The 12688-nt window shown below is 48.4% G+C and overlaps 1 protein-coding gene across 3 annotated transcripts in view; it reads right to left on the minus strand.

Annotated features, from left to right (window-relative positions):
• DOP1A (DOP1 leucine zipper like protein A) overlaps positions 1–12688 on the minus strand; it is a 120468-nt gene that overhangs the window by 31944 nt on the left and 75836 nt on the right. For all 3 annotated transcript variants that reach the window (XM_073589669.1, XM_073589670.1, XM_073589667.1), the window contains 5 exons: positions 12557–12668; positions 11219–11401; positions 10912–11037; positions 10460–10594; positions 8000–8055 (listed from right to left, as the gene is read on the minus strand). In XM_073589669.1, the coding sequence (XP_073445770.1) occupies positions 8000–8055; positions 10460–10594; positions 10912–11037; positions 11219–11401; positions 12557–12668 (612 nt within the window). The remainder of the gene's footprint in view (positions 1–7999; positions 8056–10459; positions 10595–10911; positions 11038–11218; positions 11402–12556; positions 12669–12688) is intronic.

The following is a 12688-nucleotide window of genomic DNA, read 5'->3' on the forward strand; positions in this document are numbered from 1 at the left end:
CAAAAGTTGTTTTGCAATTTGTCCTGAGTAGGCGGATACCCCATACTGTATGTGTGGGTAAAACACTGTTTGGGCACATGTCAGAACTTGGAAGGGAAGGAGCACCATTTGACTTTTTCAACACAGAATTGGCTGGAATTGAGATCAGATGCCATGTTGCGTTTTTGAGAGCACCTGATGTGCCCAAACAGTGGAAACCCCCCAATTCTAAATCCAACTCTAACCCCAACACACCCCTAACCCTAGCCGGAAAATGGAAATAAATACATTTTTTTAATTTTATTATTTTTCCCTAACTAAGGGGGTGATAACGGGGGGTTTGATTTACTATTTATGGCGGTTTTTATATTTGGCAGCTGTCACACGCTAAAAGACTCTTTTTATTTTTTTTTTTGTATCACCACATATTGAGAGCTACAATTTTTCCATATTTTGACCCACTGAGTCATGTGAGGTCTTATTTTTTGCGGGACGAGTTGACATTTTTATTGGTATCATTTTCGGGCACGTGACATCTTTTGATCGTTTTTTATTCCGATTTTTGGGACGCAGAATGAACAAAACCCAGCGTTTCATGAATTTCTTTTGGGGGTGCTTTACACCGTTCCGCGTGCGGTAAAATAGATAAAGCGGTTTTATTCTTCGGGTCAGTACGGTTACAGCGATACCTCATTTATGCTTTTTTATGTTTTGGCGCTTTTATGCAATGAAAACAATTTTATATAAAAAAAACAGGATTTTTGGGTTGCTTACCGTAAAATCTGTTTCTCGGAACCTTCATTGGGGAACACAGAGACCATGGGGTGTATGCTGCTGCCACTAGGAGGCTGACACTATGCACAAAAAAAGGTTAGCTCCTCCTCCGCAGTGTACACCCCACCGACCGGCAGGGAATTCCTCAGTTAGTGAGAAAGCAGTAGGAGAAGAAACAGAATAGATTGAAAACAGAACAAACAACTCAACTGTAACCAATCAACCAAAGTAAGAACAGGAGTTGTAGAACATGGGAGGGTGCTGTGTCCCCCAATGAAGGCTCCGAGAAACAGATTTTACGGTAAGCAACCCAAAAATCCTGTTTTCTCGTTCGCCTTATTGGGGGACACAGAGACCATGGGACGTCCCAAAGCAGTCCCTGGGGTGGGAAACAAACTTCCATCAGGCCAGTGGACTCACCACTGCTGCCTGCAGAATCCTTCTACCTAGGCTGGCGTCCGCCGAAGCGTAGGTGTGGACCCTGTAGAATTTCACAAACGTGTGAACCGAAGACCAGGTTGCAGCTTTGCAAAGCTGCAGCGCGGAGGCTCTGTGGCGTACCGCCCAGGAAGCACCCACTGCCCGGGTAGAGTGCGCTCTGATCCCTGGAGGGGCCACTCGATGCTTAACCCGGTAGGCCTCCAAAATTGCCGATCTGATCCAGCGAGCAATAGTAGCTTTGGAAGCCGGGTGACCTTTCCGCGCCCCATCTGGAATGACGAAAAGAGAGTCTGTCTTTCGCAAGGAAGACGTCCTAGACAGATAGACTCTCATCGCCCTGACCAGATCCAGCTTGTTCAGGGACCGCTCCCGAGGGTGAGTTGGACTCGGACAGAAGGACGGCAGAACAATATCCTCATTGAGGTGAAAGGAGGACACCACCTTCGGAAGAAAAGAAGGCGGAGGCCGCAGAACTACCTCGTTCTGGTGAAGTACCAGGAAAGGAGAGCGGCAAGAAAGAGCCGCCAATTCCGACACGCGCCGGATGGAGGTGATGGCCACCAGAAAGGCTACCTTCCAGGAGAGAAGGGAAAGGGAGACTTCTCTGAGAGGTTCAAAGGGAGAACCTTGCAGAACCTCAAGAACCAGATTAAGATCCCATGGATCTACGGGCGCTCGATACGGAGGGGCCGTGTGAGCCACGCCCTGAAGAAAGGTTTTGACCTGAGGGCGGGAGGCCAAAGTCTTCTGAAATAAAATGGAGAGTGCCGAAACTTGACCCTTCAAGGAACCGAGAGCAAGCCCCGCATCCAGCCCTGCCTGAAGAAACGCCAGAACGGAAGGGAGCGAAAAGCACATAGGCGCGATGTTATTGGCCTCACACCAAGTGAAATAGGCCTTCCAAGTACGGTAGTAAATTTTGGAAGATGATGGCTTCCTGGCTCGGATCATGGTATGAATTACTCGACCGGAGAATCCTGCCCGTTTCAAAACCTCGGTCTCAACAGCCACGCCGTTAAATTGAGCGGCCGAGAATTGGTGTGGCAAATCGGACCTTGAGACAGCAGATCTGCCCTGTCTGGAAGCTTCCAGGGGGCGTCCGCGAGAAGGTTGACAATGTCCGTGAACCAAGACCTTCTGGGCCAATTCGGGGCGATGAGAATGACTGGAATTCCTTCTGCTTTGATCTTCTTCAACAGCTTGGGAAGAAGAGGCAGGGGAGGAAACAGGTAGGGGAGCTCGAACTGTGACCAAGGAATGGCCAGAGCGTCGGCGCCCACTGCGAGAGGATCTCGAGCTCTGGATACAAACTGTGGGACCTTCCTGTTGAGGCGAGAAGCTAGCAGATCTACGTCCGGGGTTCCCCAACGACTGCAGAGCTGAAGAAATACCTCCGGGTGTAGGGACCACTCTCCTGCCGCGAGACCCTCGCGGCTGAGAAAGTCGGCGGCCCAGTTGTCTACGCTGGGAATGTGTACCGTGGAGATTGTCGGAATCGAAATCTCTGCCCACTGAAGGATCTTGGACACTTCTGCCAGGGCTGAGGCACTCCGTGTCCCTCCTTGGCGGTTGACATATGCCACCGCTGTGGCGTTGTCTGTCTGAATCCGGACAGGCAGGTCCCTGAGGAGTCTCTCCCAGTGGACGAGAGCCAGATGGATCGCTCGTATCTCTAGAACGTTGATCGGCAGAGCAGATTCTTGAGTCGACCAACGACCCTGAACAGTGTGATTGCGGAACACTGCACCCCAGCCGAGGAGGCTGGCATCCGTTGTTACAATCTGCCAATGAACAGGAAGAAAAGACCGCCCCAAGAGGATGAGAGGTGACGTCAACCACCAGTTGAGTGACCGCTTGATCCGGCATGAAAGACGAACAGGGCGATCCAGGGACAGAGCCGACCTGTTCCATCTCGACAGAATGGCGTGTTGGAGAGGTCTGGCGTGAAATTGGGCAAAGGGAACTGCCTCTATCGCCGCCACCATTTTTCCCAGGACCCTCATAGCTGTTCGGAGGGACGGAAATCGTGTGGTCTGCAGCGATCGCACAGCCTGCTGCAGGGAGAGAATCTTCTCTTGTGGGAGAAAGACCCTTGACCGACGAGTGTCGAACAGTAGGCCCAGAAACACAAGACGTTGAGTAGGGACCAGACAGGACTTTTTCCTGTTGATGATCCACCCGAAATCGGAAAGAGTGTCCAGGACGATCGTCAAACTTAGGCGCGCCTGCTGGAAAGAGGGAGCTTTGATCAGAATATCGTCGAGGTACGGAAAAAGAACGAGACCTCTGATCCTCAACAAGCCCATCAACGCAGCCACGATCTTCGTGAAGACTCTGGGAGCGGTTGCGAGACCGAAGGGCAGCGTGACGAACTGGTAATGTTCCTGGCGAACCGCAAAACGCAGGAACTTCTGATGTCCGGAGAATATGGGAACATGTAGATAGGCATCTTGGATGTCTATCGAACACATGAATTCCTGCTCCTCCATAGAAGCGATTACCGAACGAACTGACTCCATCCGGAAGTGGCGAAGACGAACTCTCTTGTTGAGCAGCTTGAGATCCAAGATGGGTCGGACCGCCCCGTCTTTTTTCGGCACGACAAACAGGTTTGAATAAAACCCTGTAAACCGCTCTGATTCGGGAACGGGCACAATCACCCCGGAACTGAGGAGAGAGTCGATGGCCGTAAAGAACCCCGGGATCAAAGCTGGATCTTTTGGAGGACGGGATTCGAAGAAACGATCCCGTGGAAGAGAGACGAACTCTATCTTGTATCCTGACGATACAACCTCCCTGACCCAAGCGTCCTCTACCGAGGCCAGCCAGACGTCCTTGAAGAACAGGAGTCGACCTCCCAATTGGGAGGGACCCTCGGGAGTCCGAGGATAGTCATGTTGATGTGGGCCGACTCGATCCGGATCTGGATGGTCTGCCCCGCGAAGAGTGGGAGCGCCAGGAGGGAGTGGGTCTGAAGGAAACTTTCTTCCTATCTTGGCGTGCCTGCGGTCTTTGCTGGTTGGAGGAGGTCTCCGCCGTATTGAAACGGCGGTAAGCCCGAAAGGGTCGAAACTGACGCCTCAGTGGGGGTCTGCGAGGTTTGGCCTGAGGCAGGAGAGAACTCGTGCCTCCGGTGGCGTCCTTAATAATTTGGTCCAATTGGGATCCAAAGAGGCGCCCTCCCTGAAAAGGCAGATTAGTAAGAGACTTTTTAGAAGACAGGTCCGCCTGCCAGGCCTTGAGCCAAATTGTACGTCGGATTGCCACAACGTTACTTGACGCCTGGACTGCGCAGGATGCGGCATCCAAAGAAGCAGAAAGCAGATAATCCCCCGCATGGGAAATCTGATTGGCAAGATCGGCCAATCGATCTGGTTGTGCTTTCTCTAGGATGCCCTGACGAAGATCCTCTGCCCAAATGGCTATGGCTTTTGCTGCCCAAGATGAAGCAAAAATTGGGCATACCGCCGTCGAAGCCGCTTCGAAGGCAGACTTCGCTAGGGATTCTATGATCCTATCATTAGAATCCCTAAGAGACGCCACGCCTGAAAGCGGGAGAACCGTGTTATTAGAAAGCCTGGACACGCGCGGATCGACCGAGGGAGAAGCAGACCAGTTGTCCGTGAGCTCTTTAGCAAATGGGTACAGAACGCCGAGACGCTTCCCTCGTTGAAAGCGTCTGGTCGGATCTCCTCTTTCCCTGGTAAAAATCTTTCCAAACTCGGAATGTAAAGGGAATACCCTGGAGGGTGTTTCCTCCCGTCTGAACGAAACCTCCTGATCTGAGGATTTCGCAGGGGGGTCAGCAATGTCGAAGGTCTGATGGATCGCTGCAATGAGGTTCTGCACAGTAACCCTCATGTTCGCATCCTGATCCGAATCCAGCTCTAAGATCCCATCAGATGATCCATCCGAGAGCGCTTCACCTGACTCGGGAGAGGAGGCCCGGGAGGGAGGCTGCCGAGAAGGACTATGTGGTGACATGGGGAGAGGAGAGGAATCCGGCTGGGGCTCCTTCCTGGGTCTTTTGCGACTAACGCTGGCCGACTCAGATGGAATCTCTCGGGACCTGCTGGACCCTGTAGAGGTGTCCAGGGGCAACTTATCCAGGATGGCTACTAGGTTCTGAGACACCCTGGTGAGGTCTGCCACTGACTGTGATAGAGACGAGGCCCAGCCAGGCATGGGGGGTTCACTCTCGCCTGGGGCCCTAGATGGCTCCTGGGCGGCGTCAGGCTGAATAGGGTTGCTACAATCCAGGCAGAGGGAAGTGGACTGACCTGAGGGAAGTTTGCGATTGCAAGAAGAGCACGCAAAGTACTTAACTAAGGTGCAAGAAGAGGCAGGAGGACGAGAGCGGTCAGACTTAGAATTAGACATACTGACGGACAGTCACTGAGGCAGTGCCGGAAGGTTGGGGGACAGGAGGCAGAGGAGGGTGTCAGTCTGCAGTCGCAGAGCTACTCACGGTCCGGTGTCCTGTCGCAGCTTCCAGCAAATGAAGTGCACGGCTTGTCTGGGCTTGCAGGGGGCACGGCGGATAAGACAGCGTCCGGCTGACAGGCTGTGAAAATGGCGGAAGCCTGAGAACAGAGCATGAAGCGTGCGCTTCCCTGCAGAGACCGAGGAAGAAGATGGGCGGGGCTAACCGCCGATGTTAAAAATGACGCTCTCCTATCCAGACTGGGGTGGGTGGAGACAGCGCCGCCTCAGGGAGACTTAGAGTGAGGGGAGAAGGCGGTGGGCAGGCTTAAAGCGGGTGGGAGGAAAGCCCGCCCGAGAAAGAAGGCGGGGGATGTGGCCGCGACGCAGGACAAGGCCCAAGATGAAGCCGGGGCCTGGATTAGATGAGGCAGGCCGCCTGTCAGCGCGGGGCGGCACGGAGGCCCCGCAGCACTGCCACGGTGACCGCTCCTGAGGCTCGCTGGGGCCGGAAGGGAGAAACCCCCCCCCCCAGAAATGCACTGGGGGCAAGTTGCGGCAGGACAGGCCGAGAAGCCGGGGCCTGAATTAAATGCGGCGGCCGCCGGGAAGTGCGGAGGCGTCGCAGTACTGCCACAGTGACCTCTGGGGCTGCCGAGGAGAATGGGACCCGGGCCTCATACTTACCCTCCGTCTCTATAATAAAGGTACCTTCATCCAGCGTGTGTTGTCACGAAGAGTATCCGCGCCTCATCCAACCGACAGGCTCTGGTAGGCGAGTGGGTGGGAGGCGGGGGACGAGAACCATCTGGATCGCCTAACACACATCCGTGTACAGTCTCCTGGTCCTGCTGTAGAGACCTATGAGGATACGGGGTGGCAGTGCACGCCGTACTCATAGTCTCTTTGTGGGAGTACAGTTGTGACTGTTCACACTGTATCCCTCCGGGAACCTGAAAAGGAACGACGCACAACGAGGTAGATATGGGTCTAATGAAAGACCCGTGTCCACCTCCTACTGACACTAAGCTAAACTGAGGAATTCCCTGCCGGTCGGTGGGGTGTACACTGCGGAGGAGGAGCTAACCTTTTTTTGTGCATAGTGTCAGCCTCCTAGTGGCAGCAGCATACACCCCATGGTCTCTGTGTCCCCCAATAAGGCGAACGAGAAATAATTATTTTTGCATCGCTTTATTCTGCGAGCTATAACTTTTTTATTTTTTCGCTGATTATGCTGTGTGGCGGCTCGTTTTTTGCGGGACAAGATGACGTTTTCAGCGGTATCATGGATATTTGTATGCGTCTTTTTGATCGTGCGTTATTGCACTTTTTGTTCGGCGGTATGATGATAAAGCTTTATTTTTTGCTTCATTTTTTATTTTTTAAGGGGTTTGCTAAAGGGGTTTGCTTTTACACTTTTTTCTTTTTTTTTTAACTTTATTACATTGTCCCAGGTGGGACATCACTGTCTTGTGACAGATCGCTGATCTGTCACATCACAGATCACTGTGACAGATCAGCGATCTGTCACAGGCAGTGCTGCAGGCTTCCTCCTTGCCTGCGCTTTGCAGGCATGAGGAAGCCAGCTCCCTGCAGGCCCCCGAAGGTCCCCGTCGCCATATTGGATCCGGGGACCTGCAGGGAAGGAGCCCCCGGCAGCAGCGCTGCACATTGCGCTGCTGAGGGGGGCTCAGGGAAGCATGGAGGGAGCCCCCTCCCTGCCGATGCTTCCCTTTAACCCCCGCTACACCGCGATCGTGTTTGATCGCGGTGTGCAAGGGGTTAATGTGTCGGGGGCGGTCCGTGACCGCCCCTGACACATTGTGCCGGGTGTCAGCTGTGATAATCAGCTGACACCCGGCCGTGATCAGTGGTGCTCCCCCCGTGAGCGCAGCTGATCGCATTAGACGTAATATTCCGTCCATGGGAATTAGGCCCCGGTCACATGGACGGAATATTACGTCCATTGTAGGAAAGGGGTTAAACAGGCAGGGAAATGTTTTACCTCACAGAAAGAATCAGCTATGATCCTGTGCTATAATTTCTGTATACTCTTTTGCGTTCTCCCATGTTCCTGTACGGTCAGACACTGCCATTACACAGCATCTGGGTAAACAGAACTCGCATTGCCAAAAAACAATTGCAGCCTGTGCTACTAGATCTACTAGAAAATTGCTCAATGTACATCATTTGCAGTGGTCTGCCTGTACAAACGACCTATTAAACGACTGATCAATAACTGTTTACTTATCGGTGGACGTTTACTCCGTGTGAACGGACCCTTACACTTGTACTGCATTTCTTACCTAGTATCCCAAGCATGATAACTATTAGGCATTGGCAGCCTATGAAATACACAGCAGCAAGCAATACACTAACTTACCTCTGTATATAAGCATAAAAGAACTGTAGCATGCAGACTTCAAGGGAAAGATGTTTCTGAAAAGAGGAAGGCAGATAAATTAGATTACTACTTTTGTGCTCAAAATTTATTTGAAGGGAATAAATGATCAAAAAATAATTTTACTTCAAGTTTTTCTTGTGGAGTCTTAAACCTATTTGATTTTGTTTCTTATTTTTTTGCATCAATACAAAAAAAAAAAATCTTCAAAGGGAACCTGTCACATGAAAAAATACTATTAACCTGCAAATATGGGGTTAATCGACAGGTTGAGCGCATTCTGAACCCTGCCGGCGCTGGCACTTAGAGCCCCACTGCCAGGAAGAAATTAACTTTATTCCACTGGCAGTATTCCAGTTTAAGTCTTGGCGGTGGTGCCGGAGCGGGTTTAGTCACCGTTCCATGTATAGAGAGCGGTGGCTGTAACTGCACTCCCAGCACTGACTGACAACCGGCCCTAATGATGAGTGAGCTTTCAGTCAGAACCGGGAGCACAGTTACAGCCGCCGCTCTCTATGCAATTATGAGTGACTGAACCAGTGCTGGTTCCACCTCTATTACTGGAACCTGAAGCCTGCGTGAGGAATAAAGTCCACATCCTCCCAGCAGCGGTGCTCTAAGTGCTGGGGCTGGGCAGGTTCAGAACACTATTAACCTGCACATTAGCCCCATATCAGCAGGTTAATAGCATTTTTCCACGTGACTGGTTCCCTTTAAATCTTGTCATTTTCATATTGCCCACTGAGCCGAATATTAGAGTGATATTTCCTGTGCTGTAGAGATCACTTCTCAGTAGAGAACACCGGATTTACCACGCACTATAGGTGATGGTTACAGCTCACCTCCTCCACAGTCACCTGTACACAAGCCACAGAGAATAGATGGACATAGAATTTTGGTGTGTGGGGGAGTTCTCCAGCTAAACTGTTGCAAAGATGGAAAACATCTCCCAGACATCAAATTCTTTTTTTCTGTATATGGTTATGCGGCATGATGGCTGCCCTATAACCATGTACAAATTTGACAGCTGACCCCCCACTAATCAGAGCATGTCGGCTTATTGCAGTGATATTTTTTCTATTTATTTACCCCATTTTATGGTGGAAATATTATTATTACTACCTTATATACAAAATAACACGGAGACATTTGATAGAATACAGCAGCCCCTCGATTAGGAGACGCTCCGCTGCTCTCAAGATTGTACACAGCAGTGACCAGGATCACCATGCATATCGGCTCTTATATCAGACTCCTCTGGTGCACACCATAATAATGGATTAGAATCATCGCTGTTCATGGAAGCATTGTTATACGGTATATTAAGGTTTTCAAGTATAAATAGCGAGTTCTTAACATTATGTATACCTACAGTTTCTATCATAAATTTAGGGAAATGCAAGTTACATGCCTTATTGGCTAAAAATGCTCAGAATATTTTTACCCACGTCCCCAGATCACAAGTATGTAAATCATGTCTGCTTAAGCTCACAATAGAGATGAATCCTGACAGTGTACCTAGCGCACACTTTCAGAATTCAGCAATCTGTAGTCACAGAGTGACTGCGTTCAGTCCGGAAACCTCTGTAAACTGTTTGTGACACTGATGAACATTCAAATTCACATATTAACGGGAACCTGTCAGGTAATACATGCTGCCCAAACCACGGGCATTATAGATCATTCACAGGCTGTACCAGTCACAGCCATATATGTCTGACTGAAACGCTGCAGTGTTTGAGAAAAACAAACTTTTAATAGCCGCTTAGGAGGACTGAGGTGCGAGAGCAACTAGTTCTACAGGTGGGTCCCTGGCGGCTTTCCCTGCCCGCTGACAGTGACTGACAAGTCTATGCCTACGTGGGCATATAGGAGCAGCAATGTCAGTGCCTGTAAAGCCCTTTTGATGTAAAGCAATGATGACTACTCATGTTTCCTTGGAGGTAACCATAGTTAATAGAAAAAAAACAATGATTTCTAGCACCAGTCCCAAGTAAAACAACCAGTCTGCTCTTAGAACTCAATCAAGTATGACTATTATATCAGCGGTCTTGTCCTCATTAACACTTTCTCCTGAGCTAACGAAAAGGGCATTGAAATGAACAGGTCATTTTGTGGCATGGCAGAAAAATCAGTGAAAATTGAGTTTGAGTTTTTGTGATTAATTCGTTTTCATAGCAAGAAGTGACTTGGCGATTTTTTGCAATTCACCTAATCAGTTTTCATCACAATCAAGCGTTAATGCAAACTGCTATAAAAACTCAAGCAGCAGACTTTGTGATAACTAAAATTTGCATCAGTTTCAAAGCCTTTGCCCAGGACTGTAGGTATATTCTGTAGGTGTCACAATACCTTTATCCATGCAGTGTGTATTCTCAAAAAACCCATTTAATAATAAAAACCATACTAGCGGTAATAATATACACATCATGAAAAATTCACCTTGTCCTTTGCTATGGCGGGGGGCTGCTTTAACACTTCCTTCGCGGTCTGAATCACAGTCTCTGTCCTCATCACGCTGATTGACCGAACCAACTCTACAAGGAGAAGTTGCTCTTCACTTGCTAATGGAATCACCTAGGCACAAATTAAATAACACAAAGGATAAATGTACATTCTGGCAATGTAAGCAGTATGAAAGATAGAGGATTATAAAAAGAAATGCAATAAAAAGGGTGGGGTTTCTCCACTGCCAACAATCAGATTACAATGCTCAGGAAAGTTACGGATGGATGCGACATCTCAACATTTTCTAGGCAGTAATTTAAAAAGAAAAAAAAAAACGCCTGGAGCTAAAAACAGCACGGCTTCATATTTTATAATATAAAAGGTGTTGTAATACATGTGACCATGTAGTCCGATTCTCTAGACATGCTGGAAAATGATTCCTTTACCTTTGTACGTGCAGAGTTCTTGTTTTGTCTTCTTTCATTCCACACAAAGGCAATGGCTGCCATAAAATGAACGCCATGGTTCATGGAAATGGGTCCTAACAGCTCCAAGATCTGCTGTCTTAAATTCTGTAATTCCAAAAATCATTAGTAATTATACTAGAAAAAACAACACATACTTTGAGCAGCCATATGGTTGACATAGGGAGATTAGACCATGAGCCTCTGACGACAGGACATTTAATATATAATCTAAAAGGTCAGTAGTACCAAGAACTCTCTCTTGACTAATGTATTCGTCCTCTATTACCTTTGTAGAGCCAAGGTTGATGGTAGTGACCGAGGCAGCCGCTGCTGCAGAGCTCTTCTCGGAGGAGTCAGCTTGGTGCAGAATACTCCATAGCAGGGTGACGGATGACATGATTAAATGGAGTATAGAAAGGATCCCACTGCGAGCCTCAAGCAAATGTTTCTGATCTACGTTCACCATGAGCTGCAACATGAAAGGCAGAAAGTCAACAATAGTCATGAGCAAAAAATGCTAATATGTCAAGAATATTTGCTATACTGCACTTCAGATCCACTAGACCTACTACAGACATTAAAGGGGATCTGACACCAGGTTTTCGCTATGTAATCCGAGAGCACCATAATGTAGTAGAAGAGACCCTGATTACAGGGATATGTCACTTGCTAGGCTGTGTTTTGCTGTTTCAATACAATTAGTGTGTTATCGGCAAGAGATTATCAGTACAGGACAACTGACCCTGCCTTCTAATCCAACCACACCCACAGCACCAATCAGCAGCTTTCTGCCACTATACAATGTACACAGAAAACAGCCAATCAAGAGTGTGGGTGGAGTTACAACATTCTGAGCTGCGCTAAATCTACAACCGAGAAAATTGTAATTCTATCGTAATTACTACACCCAGGAAACTAAGAGATACATCACTGGAATCAGGGTTTATGCCTCTACCCAATGTGGTCAGATTAGAATGCAAAAACCTGCTGACAGATTCATTTTAAAAGGGAGTTCGTCACCAGAGAAAAGTTTAAAAAAATATCTATTAGATGCCAGTTGCATGATCGATAAGCTGGTTGTGACTCCTTACAACATAGTGCTGATAATCTGATCATTTGTTTGTCAGCCAGTCAGGCCTATAGGCACTTTAATGAGTATGGAGATTTTAAGGCAGTCTGTACAAATTTTTTGTAAATTAAAGTCAGATGAACCCACCCACAATTTAATGTTAATGGAGGCCTCCCAGTTCTCTGCTCTCAGACGCAAAGGCTCAATGATGGAACGGGAAGCAGAAAACTCTCAGTTCCTTTGTTGTACTGACTGGTATCTGCATCCCAAGGATGCAAGTTCAGTGAAAGAGAAATGTCAGACGGAGGGCAGCCACGTGGTGCGAAACTCCACCACATAAGGTCCTAAGGCTGTCCTGGATCGTGGACCGCATCAAAACAGGAAAAGGGCTGCATGTCTGCTTTTAACAGATGCTCTAAAACTTTGCCAGATTTCCTATAGACTCCACCAACTTGCAATCTTTCTATCTTTTTCATACAGCATATATGTATATGTACAGTATACCAAATAAATGGTAAATGTACAGACTAAGTAATTCTTGACATGTCAATTTACCTGGTGATACTGAGCAGAGGGATCGAGCAGGCAGTAGTGAATAATTGTGGTAATGCCTTCTAATAGAGTCAGTATTATATCGGGTGGAATGAATGATGCCATCCATAGAGGCCTAGAGAGAATACAAAGTTA

Source organism: Dendrobates tinctorius, unplaced genomic scaffold (assembly GCF_039654945.1).
Source record: "Dendrobates tinctorius isolate UK_male_01 unplaced genomic scaffold, ASM3965494v1 ptg000111l, whole genome shotgun sequence".
Taxonomy (NCBI): domain Eukaryota; kingdom Metazoa; phylum Chordata; class Amphibia; order Anura; family Dendrobatidae; genus Dendrobates; species Dendrobates tinctorius.